Source organism: Mchenga conophoros, linkage group LG18, assembly GCF_057382185.1.
Source record: "Mchenga conophoros isolate Kocher_MC1m ecotype Shallow Benthic linkage group LG18, M_conophoros_male_GT1.1, whole genome shotgun sequence".
Taxonomy (NCBI): Eukaryota; Metazoa; Chordata; class Actinopteri; order Cichliformes; family Cichlidae; genus Mchenga; species Mchenga conophoros.
The window spans coordinates 33,718,844-33,735,425 of record NC_140543.1 but is presented as its reverse complement, the minus strand read 5'-3'; the positions used below and the strand labels follow the sequence as shown (position 1 = coordinate 33,735,425).

The 16,582-nt window shown below is 44.8% G+C and overlaps 3 protein-coding genes and 1 long non-coding RNA gene across 13 annotated transcripts in view; 1 reads left to right on the top strand and 3 right to left on the bottom strand.

Annotated features, from left to right (window-relative positions):
* Window positions 1–16,582, bottom strand: part of astn1 (astrotactin 1) — a 480,480-nt gene that overhangs the window by 214,487 nt on the left and 249,411 nt on the right. For all 9 annotated transcript variants that reach the window (XM_085253594.1, XM_085253595.1, XM_085253598.1 and 6 more), the window contains one exon: window positions 482–609. In XM_085253594.1, the coding sequence (XP_085109720.1) occupies window positions 482–609 (128 nt within the window). The remainder of the gene's footprint in view (window positions 1–481; window positions 610–16,582) is intronic.
* Window positions 8,477–9,449, top strand: LOC146554235 (uncharacterized). The gene is made up of 3 exons (XR_014889411.1): window positions 8,477–8,855; window positions 8,944–9,020; window positions 9,277–9,449. It is a non-coding gene; the product is annotated as an uncharacterized LOC146554235 (long non-coding RNA).
* On the bottom strand, window positions 9,482–10,516 carry LOC146554234 (uncharacterized). Its single transcript, XM_085255028.1, has one exon. It carries the CDS (start codon window positions 10,514–10,516, stop codon window positions 9,662–9,664), a length of 855 nt encoding a protein of 284 aa, XP_085111154.1. The 3' UTR covers window positions 9,482–9,661.
* On the bottom strand, window positions 11,540–15,650 carry LOC146554233 (uncharacterized). Of its 2 annotated transcripts, XM_085253605.1 has the most exons (3): window positions 15,054–15,650; window positions 14,602–14,737; window positions 11,540–11,654 (listed from the first exon to the last, which is right to left on the bottom strand). In XM_085253605.1, exons 1-3 carry the CDS (start codon window positions 15,647–15,649, stop codon window positions 11,637–11,639), a joined length of 750 nt encoding a protein of 249 aa, XP_085109731.1. In that variant the 5' UTR covers window position 15,650; the 3' UTR covers window positions 11,540–11,636. The 2 variants fall into 2 exon arrangements, with proteins under 2 accessions (XP_085109731.1, XP_085109730.1); XM_085253604.1 differs by lacking the exon at window positions 11,540–11,654 and having other exon boundaries at window positions 14,573–14,737.

Below are 16,582 nucleotides of genomic sequence, written 5' to 3'. Positions count from 1 at the left end.
AAGATCTAATGCTGATCCTTTGGTAAGTATTTATCGAATACAGAGGTAAATTAATAAGCTCTATTTCCTTTTCCTTACAGCTTTCTAAAAACTGTTAAAACAAAAAGTAATGAGAGTGAGACAAAGCATCAAAGTAACCCCAGTTAAAGTAAAAAATTATTGCAAACATACGCAGAAAAGCTGAGCCCAGGATATCAGAGGAATTATGGAAAGTTCTGGAGGACATTATTTATGCCTAATGCATCCTAACTGTAGTTTTCTTGCCAAAACTGTAGACATTGCAGACAGTTTTACAGCAGGGATTCAGTGTAATGAGGAAAAAAAGCTACTGGCTGAACATAAACCATTGTTTCCTTAATTTCTATGTGAGGTTTTATTTGTTATTTTGCTTCTTTGTTTGATTGAGGAAGATTTTCAACAGACCGGTGATAACAATGCTTTCTCACAGCTGTGTGCTAAAGTATGAAATATGGTTTCATACCTGTGAGGTATTCTGGGTCGGGCACAGGGTCTGACAGCTCCTCGTGGCATTGAGCCTCTGTTGGCACCGATGCCACCACCATGCCATCTGGGAGCTGCTGTTCGATGCCTCGGGCAAAGTTCTTCTGCCTGGTGTAAAGAGAGACAATACAGAGAGCTCCAATTAAGAGACATCAGTGCTCAGTTGCCCAGCACGGGATGAAAAGGGAAGAAAGGGAAGAAGCAGAAATTCAGGAAACAAGGACAAAGAATGATGTGAAGGAGGTAACGGCAGCTGTCATTGTCACAGTTTGTAGTATTTAATGTATAAAAAAGGCAGCGAGTGAATCAGTTGGGAAAAGTCATGTTATCACAGGTGTTTTGTTCCAAATGTTCTGCTCTACCAACATTTTAACACATGGACTGAACAAAGTATTGGGACATGCATCGTAGCTCTAATTTTAAAATGTGCAGCTCCATAATCATTCAAGGCAAACTTCATCCTTTCAGTATTTTCCAACCTCGGGCCATGATGGACCAAACATTTGCATTTATCACTTGAATTAATGTGTGTTAGTGAGAGCGTGTTCACCTGAAGCACACCTCAAACCAGGCAGATACAATCTCAGTCCTAAACTCTTAGTGAAAGTTGCTAACTGACAGATTATGGTGACTGTGTATGAATGCCATATGAAGTCAGACCGGTAATCTAGAACTGCTGCTGTTACTCAATAACACAATTAAGAGTTTTTGTGTTCTCGCTATTAATATTATATCAAATTGGGGCAGTAATCGTTTTTCACTGCAGTAATACTTTTATCCTCATGAAATATTTTCTTTACTCTGTGTTAATCGGGTGCTGTGAACACTAAGTCACTAATTACCCTTCTGAAGTTTGATGATGATGATTAAACTACTATTGCCAGAGGGTTTGCAGTTGCATGTGATGAATAATTAACATTATATAAGCTATAAATAGCCATAGAAGTGCTTAGCGGTTTTGTTTAAGACTTCTGTGAGTTTGATGTGGAGCCATTGTGATGACTTGTGATGTTATTTGGTGCACTTTTTATCGACAGGTTTACAACGATAGCAAAGAAGGCTGGTCTGTTAGTAGGAAATAGTCGATGGAGGGTGTCAGTACATCCATCTGTAAATGTGGAGATAGATGTGTGTATGCTCACGCAGTTCCACTGCAATTTGAGATTTATACAACTTAGAGTGCACGCACATTGTGCGATAGTAGCAAAGGTTCAATAAATCCACACTGTGTAAAGTTTGATGCATGCAGACCAGGGATGGCAGACTCATTGTACATCATGCGCCACACACAGGTCACATTGATCTTAAGTGGGGTGGACAGTGTTTCTTTCTTGTAATTATAAAACAGAAAGTGCCCTTTGTTATGTGGATTGTAAACAACAGAAATTTGCATAGTGAAAACACAGGACATTACTTTGGTGTAATATGAATGGCCAAGGAGGAGCTCTTTATCAGCAGGAAAAGCTGCAAAACATATTAACACATTTAAAAAATGTATTCCCTCTTTCCCATTTCCCAAAACCCTCCAGTGGGCTTTGGAAAGACTGGAATCTTTGTCAGGTCCATTCTGACCCCCGGGACTTATGTTTGACTGCCTTTGTCCTGGCTAGTGCTGTGGCAGGCAAGATGAAGGACCCAAAATGCAGGAATCAGAAACAGGAAGTAACTTAGGTGCAGCTTTATTGATGGAAAATCTTAAAAGAATAGCCGTTATAAAAACAAACCAAAATCTCAAATGCAGAACTAGAACTAGACTGGGAACAGGAACCTAGAAACTAAGAAAACTCATACTAGGAAAAACCAACCGGGACACAACAAGAGAGTACGATGCAATAACAAGGAGGGGATGACAGAGGACGGAAACATACGGAGGAATAATAAGGAAACAGGAGACAGAAGGGCGACACAGCTGGGTTTAATTAGGCAGGACGAGACAAGGAAAGCAAAACTAAATACACAGACAAAGACACGGACTTTCAAAGTAAAACAGGAAACACACCGACTAAACTTACAGACACAGACTCAAACATGGTTTCACACAGCAACACGACTGACTTGGAACCAGAAGGAACCGAGAGACTAAATTTAAGAACTAGAAATCACAGAACCATGAACCAAAAGACTGGTAACGATAAATCGTGACGTAATCAAAGCTTAATAATAATACAAAAATCAAAACCCTTGGTCACCGACCCAGGACCGTGACACCTTTGATGTAGACTGAAGGTTTTATTCCTTTGCCATTTCTTTTCATTACACGTCACACTTAGCTCAGTTGTAATAACTTCAGAGGGACCTGATACAAACCAGGCTTCTGCTGCCACAATCATACATTTTCTTTGTTGTTTGAATCCCAGCCTTTGTATTGCAACTTCCATCTATTCTTGATCTGTATCAGCCAGGATATGCTCCGGCAACCCCAATAATCCTAAATTGGTAGATGGAGATCTGTTATGATTTGTTTAGATTTTTCACAAGTGCCGCTGTCGAGGTGATGGATTTGTCAGTTCATGCTGCGTTGTCATTGGTTCATTAGTGAACATGGGTCATAGCAGATGTCACATTTTGAGAATTTTGTTGCAGGCTCTCTCTGACTACAAGTCAAGAGACAGCCTTTAAAGAAGGACCTGTGAACTTCACAGTTCAAAATGATCATTTCTGTTGCAGAGGCTCAACACCAGACAATATAAACTGGGCTTCACGATTCTACACAACTGTGAAAAAGTATTAAACTCATTCATGAAACAGCAGTCCAACTTATTTTGAGCTGAAATGTGAATGATGCAAATAAAGGAGGAATATAGCTTATTAATTATTCATTTAACTCTAGTATCAGATCGGTACTCTGTATCAGCAGATACCCAAAGAGATCCCAAGGTACTGTACTGGAAATTGCAGTAGGATGAATCCTCATGCAGAAAAAGATGAAGCACACAAGGATGGCGACTAGAAGGACAATTCAAAGATAGACAAGTGTTTTTCATAACTGGCAGATTGTAAGGCAATACTTTCTGGCAGCTCGTTAGAGACAAATCAATAAATACTAATAATTATGGTAGAGTATGGGTGTGTATTGAAGAGACAGAGTCACATTAAGCATGTCATTTTTCATTATGTTTATTGTTCTGCTGCGGAGTGACTCATATTCAGTCTGAGAATTGATGTCCTCATTTGTCTGATGCCGCGAGTGACTCTTGGTTGAACTCACTCATTTTGTCCACTCCATTATTCCTTGTCTCAGTGCCAGTTAGGTTCACAACAAGGTTTTGCAGCAGAATGACTTCAATAAATCAGTGACCCGGGTCAATTAGGCATCTCAGGTTGGATGCTGAAAAAAATAAACTAAAAACATCTTTGTTTTTACTCCTGCAGGAATCCGCAGCCAGGCTGACTTGGGCAAGAAATCAGACAGTGTCTGTATTATGATTGGAGAAACTTGCCATCAAACAAAGACCTTTTATTAATCCAGCAAGCACGGACTCATTAGCAGCTAAATGTGCCACTGAGTTCGTCAGCTGGTGGTAAACTGCTGTTTGGTGCTGCGCAGGTAGTGCACACTGGGTTTACCAGAGCTGCCTGGTAAAGGCTGCCTGTTGCCACGGTAAACAAGTTTAATGAGAGAGCTGACACTGAACCAAAACAGCCAAGCGTCAGACATAAAACTAACACTATGAGCCAGACGATAGTAATCGGTGTAAAGTTAAGTCGTTTAAATTACTACAGGTACTACTTATAAAATACCAATTAGCGCAAGTTTAAATGACACTATAATTCAGCTTGTGTTCAGACTGTCTAAACCACTGTAGATGTCAAACCTAATGTGTCAGTTATCGCACCTTCAGTCGCACAGGTACAGTCTGTGTGTCAGCCCTTTTAACATTCCCAGGGCATCAAGTAATGTCATTTTGTCAGAGCTGGCAGTGTCACACCTCGGCACAAGATGTCCTTCAGTAGCTGTGAGTGACAAATCGGGTTATGTTATATAGAAGGACCAAGTCTGTCATTCCAACCGTGTCATTTATGAAACTGCCTGGTTTAAAAGTGTTTTTGCATGTTTGTTTCTTTGTTCTCCCCCAAATCACAATCTTTTATTTAACTGAGTGCTTTGACTAAACCTAACAAAGTTTTTAAGCTTAACCAAGTAGTTATCAGAGCTTAAACCCATCAGCAAATGGAAGTTAAAAAAACAAAAACACAAACACAAAGAAACAAACAGAGCATGAACCATGCAACTAATGCCACTGCCTCCCTGCCAGTTATTATCTGTGCAACCAATATTGCAGAGAACGTGAATGTTTCTGACAAAAGCTTCATTTTGTGAAACAACCGCTACAACTTTCATGTCCAGGGGTCTTACTTTCCTATTATATGCCACGTAGGCTTAATATTATTACCACCTGCCTAATATTGTGTTGGTCCCCCTTTTGATGTCGAAACAGTCCTGTCCCATCAAGGCATGGACTCCACTGAAGGTGTGCTGTGGTATCTGCACCAAGATCAAGTCTTGTAAGTTGCAGGCTGTGGGCTCCATGCATCGGACTTGCTTTTCCAGCACATTCCACAGATGCTCGATTGGATTGAGATCTGGGGAATATGGAGGCCAAGTCAAACCTCAAACTCGCTATTGTGCTCCTCAAATCATTCCTGAACCATTTTTGCTTTATGGCAGGTGCATTATCCTGCTGAAATGGGCCACAGGCACCAGAGTTAATACTAACATGAAAAGTGCACACCGTCAGCAATGCTTAGGTAGGTGGTACGTGCAGGACCCAAAGTTTCCTAGTAAAACACTGCACAAAGCATCACACTGCCTGTGTCGGCTGCCTTTTCCCGTAGTGTATCCTGGTTCCCCAGGTAAGTGACAGACACACACCCAGCCATTCCTATAATGTAAAACAAAACGTTATTCATCAGAGCAGGCCACCTTCTCCAGCATGGGCATCCTGACTGATCTGTGGCTATGCAGCCCCATGTGCAGCAAGCTGTGATGCTCTTTGTATTCTGACACATTTTAACTAGAACCAGCTTTCCACTTGGAGACACTCTGACCAAGTCACCTATTCATCACGCTTTGGCACTTATCAAACTCGCTCATATTCTTACACTTGCCCATTTTTCCTGCTTCTAACGCATAAACTCTGAGGACAAATGCTCCCTAATAAATCCCACCCACTAACAGATGAAGAGATAATCAGTGTTATTCACTTCACCTGTCAGTGGTCATGATGTTATGCCTGATCGGTGTAAGTGCTTAGGAATTATAATTGATGACTCGCTCTCTTTTATAGCATGCATTCAGCAAGTGGTGAAAAAAGTCAAATCGATTTGGTTTCAACTTTCAAACAGAGAGGGAAGAAAGAGTTGCTTTCACTTTCATGTCAGTGCTGGATTATGGTGTTCCTATTTATATGCAACTGTTTTCACAGTGGTTACATATGCTGGATACTTTTTATCACGTAGCACAGAGGTTTTACTAGAAACCTTAAAGCTCTTCCCCACCACTCTATGTTGTACGCATTTGTCATTTCATAGACTCACCCAGTGCACATTGGGGGGTTTTAGGCTGATTTTGCATTGCTCCTATCTAACTTACTCACATTCATTAAGTGTGGAAAGTTATTGTTACTGGTCCCAAAACTCATTCCTTCTGTCGGTCCTGAAAGTTTATTGTGAATTTGGAAAAAATGAGCGTTCAGATTTGTAACTGTCTCCTCTTGGAGTCAACACAGACTTAAATTCATTATGATCTCCTCTTTAAGGAGATTTCAGGTAACCCGGAGGCAGTTACTTCAGGCTGAATATTAGTACCCGCCCCCTGTGTTTGTGCCCAAGACAATGACTTAGAGCGGCATTAAAATGAATAATTTTGATTTATTTTTGGATTAATTCTTTTGTGCTTTTTAATGTGTGTATTTGCTTCTGTGATACTAGTCTACTCAACTACTGTATTCCTGTCTGTCTTGGCCAGGACATTCTTGAAAATGAGAGGTTTTTTAATTTAAAGACTTCATCTAAAGGGTTTTATTACCTTGGATAAATAATAAGGGTTAAATGCGAATGAATAAGTAAAAAAATAATGTTTATGATGATGTTTTCAGCTTAGAGTTAAAGGTTTGTTTAAAGGAAGCGTACGGTCAGGGAGATTTTAAACACTGCAGGTGATGATAAATGGAAACACTCTCTTACTTAACAGCACAGACATCCTGACTAACATGGTTGGTTTGCGAAGGAAAAAAGTTACGTGAGAAGCAAAACATTTACTGTCAGAGTGCAGATATCTTCGGATGAGAGGCTCATTTGCTGCTGTTTATCTTGCTCTCAAATTTCAAATTACCACTTCCTGTATACTCCAAATATTTCCTGCTAGTAACCATATCTGACACGAAATATTAAATTAAGCAAATAAGATAGAGAGCATCTCACTTACACTAAATGGATGCTCTTCTCAGTTGCAGCCCCCTTTTACATCAAGTGTAGATATATTAAAAAGAAGGGTGTAATAGCCTCGCGCCTTTAAAAGATTCATACCAGCAGCCATTAAAAACAAAACATGAAAGGTCCTCATGGTTCATACTGGTGACAGTTCTCCCATTAATATAAACTCTGCATAATGTACCCTTTGATGCATGCGGAGATCTGGGCCTTAGTTGTCGAGGGGAAAAAAGCACAAATATTTACAGATCACAAACTGCTGCCTTCAGGAAAGCCACAGCGTGAGAATAACAGAAGCCACCGGTTTTAGCGGAAACAGTGGTAGCTGTGCGGCCATGCCGAACACCAGCATCCATGAAGCATTTTATTACAGCGGTCATTGTTTGGCTGGGGGTGCAACAGTATTAAGTCGGCTGCTGGTGCACCACTAAACTAGATGCAAGTGGAACCTTTGAAACAGTAGAATAAGAAACAATAATCAGGAGTGAAACAAATTTCTTTATTATATATCCAGTACAATGCAAACGTTTTAGGAACATCCGATGTTTAGATCTTTAACCCTGCCTGAGTCAGAGCCCTCAACTGGGGACCTGACTCAGACAAGCACAGTCTGTACTTACTGGTACTGGCATTTTAAAGAAACCTTTCAGACAAATAAAATATGTACAGGAGAGTTTTACTTTACTACAGGTTATATGCTTTATGGACTACTTGCACTAACACTTCCGCGTTCTATGTAGTCCTGCCCCAGTGCTTCCGGTGCGGTTAAACCATGGCGACGTTCTACACTCGCTGCCTACAAGAGCTCCCAAAATTGAACATCACCGATGTTCATCGGATTTGCAGAGTGATGACTACCCCCGCCAGCAAATTAGATAAAGGATTTAAGTTATATGCTGCATCATATATACACAACTACGAAGGTAAGAAAACGTAAATTAACCGACAAAGAAACGCTAGCTAACGTCAAATGCAAACACTACGTTACTCCGCTATGTCCTTCATTTGATGTCAGTTCTCTACATTACATGTTTTCTTAAACGGCGTTTTATGTCGTCCTAAACTATAGTTGAGGTTTTCTTAACTAATGTCACTTTTGTAGTTAGACACTGTTATAATGGCGTTAGGTAGTTGGCTAACTATGGAGGTAGTTAACTACCTAATGCTACTCTTGCTAAGTGTAAAATATATATGTTTAAGACATGCTGAAATGAGTAATACAGAAATAATGCTAATGGTACTTGTATCTTTATTCAGTGTCCAATAAAGACAGGTTGTCAGGGGAGGTCGGTGTGAGAGCCCTGTGCTACAGGTCAATGAGGAAGAGTGAGGCACCACACAGACTAAGTGTAGGCAGGAAGCTGTGTAAAGTTGTTAATCCCCGTTCTGTGGGGTTCAGTTCATTTAAGCATTAGTTAAGTTCATTCCTAAAGGCCCATCAACTTGAATGTTTTCCTTGTCTCCCTGCTTTATCACTCCTAATTTGACTAGTCAGATAGTTAAATCAACGTGTGTTTGGGTGATCAGAAACATTCGACAACAAGTTAATACTGCAAATATACACAATCTAAGTTATTACAGTTATCAAGCATGGTTAAGTTGTTTTAATAGGGAGAGAAGGAAACACTAAGCATTCAGGAGGGTGCGTAACCATAACACTGAACTATGTTCCTGTTCGGCTCTTCCATGAAGATGTTACATTTTTAATTTTCGTTCTTTCTTCTTAGATTAAGCTTCTGGATTCATCGCCGGTGATACTGACACATAGCCAGTGCTCCTGTGTGGCAGGCGCTGTTATGTGCAATCACACAGTGGCACTGCTCTTCCAAACAGCACACTACTCACAACTCAGAGTGCCGGTTGTCCCCCCTGTGCATAGCTGCACGGAATCTGAACAGCAATGGCACAAGCCACGGACAGTGGTAATTTAAATGAGGTTAAAGTTTTTGAATTAGTCCATGTTTACATATGAACAGCAACACCATCCATAGTAAATGTGTCTTCTGTTAGGGTGTGAGGCCAGGACCCATCAACTCCATGATCTTCACTAAGCCAGTACCAAATAGGATGGCCCAGACTGGAGTACGGTAATTAGATTTGTAAAATTTGGTTTCACGTGTTACAAATGTATGTTGCTATTTTTTTCATACATACATGTGTCAGAATAGGTATTAATTTACATACAACATTACACTTTCTGAAGACGGCTAACTCAGTCATGTACATATACATCCCAGTCTCTAACTTATGCACCACTGTTTTACACCTTTTAGTTTTTAGTTTAGTTGTTGTTCAGTATAACAACCTTCTTTCTTACATTATTGTCATTGATGTTTTCTTTAGGAGTGGCTTCTACAGAGGCATGGTGGGTCCGTTACCAGATCCCTGCTTGTTCAGAATAACGGAGGCATATGCAAAATTTAATATTGAGGACAGGCCACTTGTGGTTTTAAAACGATTTAGTGATTTACTTTATAATTTTGATAAATAGTTTTGTTGAATCTGAATAGTAATAATAGTAGTATAATTAAACAGTATTATTAACATTAAACATTTGCAATGAATTTGAATTATCAATAACTGAAACTCAACTATCAGCACTCAAGTACCAGTTCTGTAATCAAGTATTGTCAGCTGAGAAGGAAGAAATGCAACTGTAGTGGCCTCAGCTGCAGGTCATTTTCCATAAGTTACTGGCACTGGTGTCTTGGGAAAAATCCATCTTGTCTCACTTAACCCATTTTTTAACTAATGCTGTGTTCTGGTAATTTGACAGCATACATGCCACTGCAAACAGTTGGTTGATATTATAAACATGTGACATGGTAATGATGCTATCAAAAAGTTTGTTCTGTTTGATCCTCCTAATGACTCGCTCCACATGTACCCTGAGTCTGGCTATGGCCTGCGTCTCCTTAACCTGGTATGCTGGCATCTGCTTCTGCTTAGATAGAAAAGGTGGGCAGTACACTTTGCATTTACAACAATCAGTGATTAGGAAGCCCTTATCTACCATCACTGCCATGTCTTCAGTCAACTTCTCAGCAATGCCTGATTGTTTGAATAGTTCCTTGTCACTAACCGAACCAGCATACAGATTAGAGATGAATGTCACTGGACCATGTGGAGCTATGCCAACCAGGGCTTTCATCGTACAGTGGGATTTGTACGAAGAGTACATTTCACTTTGGAGAAGTGGTGAGGATGGTGTCTGACACCTCAGCTCTGTACAGTCAAGGATCATCTGGGTGTCTGAGAAATCTTTGAATTCCTCAGGGAGGTAAGCTTGCACTTCTTCACGTGTAAGCCAGATGCACTGAGACCCCAGTGCAGTGGCAAGAAAATTTGTCCATGTTGCAATAATGCGGCTCACTGTGGACTGGTGTATGTTAAATCGGTGTGCCAGGTCCCTCTCCTTCAAACAAACTGACAGGAAAACCAGGAAAAGAAAAAACTCGTCAATTGGCTGTAGCAGCTGCCTCTGGAAGGTGAAAACAAAAGGGAAAATGTTACTCCTTAAGCTATGAACTAGTAAAATTATTCTTTTCTTGGCTAAATGTTTTGTAATGGTTAGGCATACCATACTGTCACGGACCCGGTTCCGGGGACTCGGGGTTCGTGAACAGTGTGGACCTTTATTGTTATTAGTGTATTGGATGTATGTTTGCTGCACTGTGTTCTTGTGTTCAATGCTGGTGTGTGTATGTGTGTGAGGCTGGAGGATGAAGGACAGCCACCTGCAGGCCTGATGGGTGTGGCCCTGCCAGCTGCTGGTCACGCCTAGCTTACCACACACCTGCTTCTGATCAGGATCGTCGGGGGAGCTACTTAACAGAGCGATGGAGCTTCCTCCGGCGCAGGATCGTTGAGTTAGACTCCATGTCAGTGTTTGTAGTGCTGGTCAGTGTATGCCTGCTGGAGTTGGTGCCATAACGGCTGTGTCTGTGTTTTTTCCTCAGGAGAGTGGAACACAGGACTGCAAGACACACGGGGTGTGTGAAGGCACAGGGGCAGAGAGCACGGGATACCAGCACTTGGGAGAAGACACGTCACGGGAGTCGAGGGAGCACTTTTGGAGATTCAATGTGTGGTGTACATTTACCTCACTGTAAATAAACCCACTGTTCATTTCATTAAGTCCAGCGTTTGGGTCCTTTCTCCAACATCCCCCATGGTCTGCCCCCCAGACCGTGACAGAACGATCCTGCCACTATGGACCCAGCGGACTCACCGCGGAAGCGCAGCTCCCGTTTTGACGGGACCCGACTAGTGCTTGGAGGGCCTCCGTGCTGCCGTTCCTCGCTGGCAGCCTACCCGTCGGCCCACTCGTCTGTTTCCTCCCCGCGGACGCCTCGGTCTCGCAGAAAACGCTCCAGCCGGTCCCGGGAGGATTACTACGAGCCTGCCAGCAATCTGCTTACACCTGCACAAGCTTTTTACAAAATGTTAGGAATTATCATCGTGCCACCTGACTCACCCAGCATTTCCACATCACAGCAGGAGCAGCCACTTCAGAATCCGCCCTCGTCACATTCCGCCAGCGACGCTCCCTCTTCAACAGGGAGGCAGCGAACACGCAGCCAGCACTCACAGCTCCAGCAGGAGCCAGGGATTCGGCTCAAACAACCGCCTAGGGTGAGTGACAGAGTCTCCCTTCATGATGACTGTTTCCCCCAAGGCTGTGAATGCCAGCTCCGTGAACCCTAGAGCTCGTGTTTCTCCTGTTTGGGAGGATGACAATGTTAGTTTTGAGAACGAGTTTTTTCCTCCTGGTTCAAGAGACTGTGCTCCTGATGTTCCTTCGGACCCAGGAGTTAGGACCGTTTCGTCTAGAACTGTTTATTCTGGGGCTATGTTTATACAGCCAGCTGCCCAACCTGTAGCCGTACCACAACCTATCGCCCGGCTAGTAATTCAGCCGTCACCTGCTGAATCATTCCCTGTGACATCTACCTCACCGCCTGCCGTCTCATCCCGGTCACCATCCACATCACCCGCTCAACCATCTTCTTCACCTCCGGATCACCAACCGTCTATAGCCGCTCCGCAGCCGGAGGAGCGGCTCGGCGCGTCGCCAGCTGTGGAGCTCAGTGAGCCGGAGGAGCTCGGCGAGCTAATGCTGGAGGAGCTCGCTCTGCCCGAGCAGGAGCTCAGCGAGCGGGGGCCGGAGCTCAGCGAGAGGGAGGAGCTCGCTCTGCCCGAGCAGGAGCTCAGCGAGCGGGAGCCGGAGCTCAGCGAGAGGGAGCCGGAGCTCAGCAGGAGGGAGGTGACAGACGAAGTAAATCGCCTATGTGAACTGTGGCTGGAAGCGCACGCGGAGAGTTTACGTTGTGCTGTGGAGAAGCGGTTGCAGGAAACACTGACTTGTTTTCCCTGGGTGTTGGACAATCTTTTTCCGATTGTGGCGGATTTCCTGCTCAACACCCTTCACCTCCACTCTCCGATCCAGGCTGCCCCCCTACTCGGCCAGCCTGGGGTTCTTCAGCCTGATACGCCGGTCCCGACGTCTACCCGGAAACTACGTTCGCGCCGCCGGCGTTCCTCACCGCAGCCACCCTCCCGGACATCTCAAGAATCGGCTGTGGTGAGTAATACGGACACTTTTTCATTTCTCACCCCATCTGCTTTTTTGTTTTCAGTGGATGGTGACACCGCTGACGCTGCTGCAAGCCGGCCTACAGTACGACTAGCGTCGCCTCATTCAGCAGTCTCCATGCCGCTGGCGGCTTCACCATCTGCGGTTGTAGCGCCGTCATCATCTCATCCGCACGCAGTCACCCCTCAGCCATCTTCGTCACCGGCTCTACCTTCACCTTCCCCGCCTGCGTGCGCCGCGTCACCATCTTCGCCTCCGGATCATCCGTCTGTGGCTGAAGCGCAGCCGGAAGTGCCCGCACGGCCAGCTGTGGAGCCCTGCGAGCCGGATCAGGAGCTCAGCGGGCGGGAGGAGCTCGCTCTACCCGAGCAGGAGCTCAGCGAGCCGGAGGAGCTCTCGCTGCCAGCCGAGGAGGAGCTCAGCAAGCCGGAGGAGCTCTCGCTGCCAGCCGAGGAGGAGCTCAGCGAGCCGGAGGAGCTCTCGCTGCCAGCCGAGGAGGAGCTCTCGCTGCCAGCCGAGGAGGAGCTCTCGCTGCCAGCCAAGGAGGAGCTCTCGCTGCAAGCCGAGGAGGAGCTCAGCGAGCCGGAGGAGCTCAGCGAGCCGGAGGAGCTCTCGCTGCCAGCCGAGGAGGAGCTCAGCGAGCCGGAGCCGGAGGTCAGCGAACCTGAGGGACCTCCACGTCTAGCGCGGCCTCCGCGCCATCCACGTCCAGTGCGTCCATGTCAGCGACCAGCGTGTCGTAGACCGTGTGCCACGCCTCGCTGCTGCTCACCGGAGCAGCGACGTTGCCATCGGACCCGTGGCAGGCCACCAGAACCGTTCCGCCGCCACCGGACCCGTGGCAGGCCACCAGAACCGTTCCGCCGCCACCGGACCCGTGGCAGACCGCCGGAGGAGCAGCGCCGCCGCCACCGGACCCGTGGCAGGCCACCAGAACCGTTCCGCCGCGGCTGCCGGACCCGTGGCCGCCCGCCGGAGCTGCTGCGTTTCCATCAAGGGGTTAGAGGTAGGCCACCTGAACTGTTTTGCCGCCACTGCCTAACCCGCAGCGGGTCCCGCTTGTTTTGCCGTCCTGCAGGTCGGCCGCAAGAAATGTGTTTGCTGCCACTGGACCGGGGGGATTGGGCTGTTGAACTGTGTTTTTCTTTTGTTGCTTTGTGGTGGCTGTTTAGCGGAGTGGTTTTGGGGCCCTCCGTCCTGGACCCCCCGCCACCCGCCCTGGGTTGGTTGTTCTGTGGTTTTGTTTTGGGGTCGTCGGGAGTCGACCCTTAGAGGTACTGTCACGGACCCGGTTCCGGGGACTCGGGGTTCGTGAACAGTGTGGACCTTTATTGTTATTAGTGTATTGGATGTATGTTTGCTGCACTGTGTTCTTGTGTTCAATGCTGGTGTGTGTATGTGTGTGAGGCTGGAGGATGAAGGACAGCCACCTGCAGGCCTGATGGGTGTGGCCCTGCCAGCTGCTGGTCACGCCTAGCTTACCACACACCTGCTTCTGATCAGGATCGTCGGGGGAGCTACTTAACAGAGCGATGGAGCTTCCTCCGGCGCAGGATCGTTGAGTTAGACTCCATGTCAGTGTTTGTAGTGCTGGTCAGTGTATGCCTGCTGGAGTTGGTGCCATAACGGCTGTGTCTGTGTTTTTTCCTCAGGAGAGTGGAACACAGGACTGCAAGACACACGGGGTGTGTGAAGGCACAGGGGCAGAGAGCACGGGATACCAGCACTTGGGAGAAGACACGTCACGGGAGTCGAGGGAGCACTTTTGGAGATTCAATGTGTGGTGTACAATTACCTCACTGTAAATAAACCCACTGTTCATTTCATTAAGTCCAGCGTTTGGGTCCTTTCTCCAACATCCCCCACGGTCTGCCCCCCAGACCGTGACACATACTGTACCATGGGGTAAACAATGAGGTGCTGTAGTGCACAGGTGTATGTATGTAAAGGATACTGAGTCTAGCATACATACACCTGTGTATGTATGCTACTGTACATAAAGTAATGTTATTGTACATAAATACAATAACATTACACCTCTAGTTCTAACTACCAACAAACCCATAACCTACTGTTGATGTGCGTGCAGGTGTCAACACTTCTTCGTTCCGATTGGCAGCTGACTTGGCTCTTGAAACCCGGATCATTTTATAGATGCAAGGCTCAATCAAAACCCAGAATGCCATCAAATGATCATAGCTTGGAAATCTATTCACGAGAGAGCCATACATCGTGTCAATCATTAATTAACATTACACACTGACATAAAAATAATGTGAACTGTGACAAATATGCTAATGGTATGCTGTATAAAATAGTCTGATTAAGAGTATTTGGTGTTGTATTTTACCTGTAGCATTAGGATATCGTTTAAATACTAAAGCATCTACATAAAACATACAATCAGCAGAGAAAAAGTAAATATCTATTTTGTTTTCATTAAGACTGGAAAAACTTTCGAAATTTAACTGATGGTGACCTTGGTATATTTTAAACAGTTAGCTTGAATAGAACTTAGGTGTACCTGGTATAGAATCGGATGCCAGTGTCGGAGCCAGCAAAACGCTGTAACCCAAATTCTCGCTGGACACGTAACTCCTGTATTTCCTTCCTCAGAGTCTCCACGTCTTTGGACAGGTCTTCTGCAGCTGATGCAGATATGTCCAATGCAGACGGCTCAGGGACTGAGCAGTAGTCATGATCTCTTGTAAGACTTTGCTCTTCTTGATCGTCAGGAGGAACTAGTTCAGGGCGTCGCTCCGTTCTCTCCCAAACACTACGCCGCGGTGGTTCAACTTTATAGCCATTCCACTCAAAAAGTGTTGGTACAGCACCTTTAATAAGCCTCCTTCGACCATCGAGGGTTGTTGGCTCTATGAGTTGATCACTGGCAAAGTGTCTGCAGCAGACCCTGGTGTGAGAGGTGATCGTGAAATGATCCCGGCGTATGTTTACCGGCCATTGTCTTCTCAAGTCGGAATGGGTCGGAAAGGCATGAAAACTTAGTATGCCGTTAAATTTGGCTGAAGCTGAACAAAGTGGGACACAGCAATGCTCGGAGTATTTCTTCTCCTGTTTTTGAAAATGTTCTGTTTTAAATACTTTCCTTTTTATACTCATTCTGAAGCGACATTAGCATACCTACCGATAGATAAGCAAACGTACCGGAAACGCACAAGCGGTACTATTTGGAAACGGAAATACGTCACATGCCCTAGTGCAAGTAGTCTATTCAGTGCTTGTAGAAGCAAAGCCTGAAATCTTAAAGAGCTACATTCAGCAACTAGAAAGTCTAGCTCTGAAACCCATCGCATAGCACTCATCATTCATTGATGTCAGCAATATGGAGATTTTCACAAAAGAATTATGATCTCCTGGACACTTAGAGCAACGGCTCTGCAAAAAGTACTTGACTACTGTGGACAAATGTACCTAGAAATAGCGTTGCTTTAAATGTATAATGAGGTCATGCTTTCTGTTTACTCCACTATATCTTATTTTTTCAAGTAAAAAAGAAGGAAAAAACTACGAATTGCCCTTTCAATCCATTAGTCCAGTAAATATGTTTAACTTGTAAGTCCTACATCCAACCATGCAATCTAAAAGTTAAATGACTCTGACAATTAAAGACATCCCCCTTCAAACTACTCTGCTTGGGTACCGTGCCTCCCTACTCCCTACCACTGCCGGCATTCCTGCACCATTTGGAACGTGCCACTGTGACTCCTTTTTACTCCAAATTTAGAAGATGAAGGGTTCAGATACGATGAGCATGACAACTGGAAGAGTTCAAGAAGATGGAATGCAAATTTTAGGAAATATAAGCGTAGCAGGGAGCACCTAAAAGGTACACTGTGTGGAAGTGAAAGCAGTGACTGAGAAACCAATCTGGTAAGTGGGGCGAACACTGAGGGATTGTTGGCATGTCCAATGTTCCCAATGCACTTTGTGTCAACCTTTTGGGAGGAATTCATGTTGTAACACCTGGTGAGTGATGGAAAAAGACAAAATAAAGATGTGGATACTTATCAATATATGATGAGGATCATCAGC

Coding starts and splice junctions, on each gene's coding strand:
- LOC146554234 (XM_085255028.1), bottom strand. CDS start 10,516: ATGGTATGCCTAACCATTACAAAACATTTAGCCAAGAAAAGAATAATT.
- LOC146554233 (XM_085253604.1), bottom strand. CDS start 15,649: ATGAGTATAAAAAGGAAAGTATTTAAAACAGAACATTTTCAAAAACAG. Junction 14,738..15,053: donor GGCATCCGATTCTATACCAG/GTACACCTAAGT, acceptor TCTCGTGAATAG/ATTTCCAAGCTATGATCATT.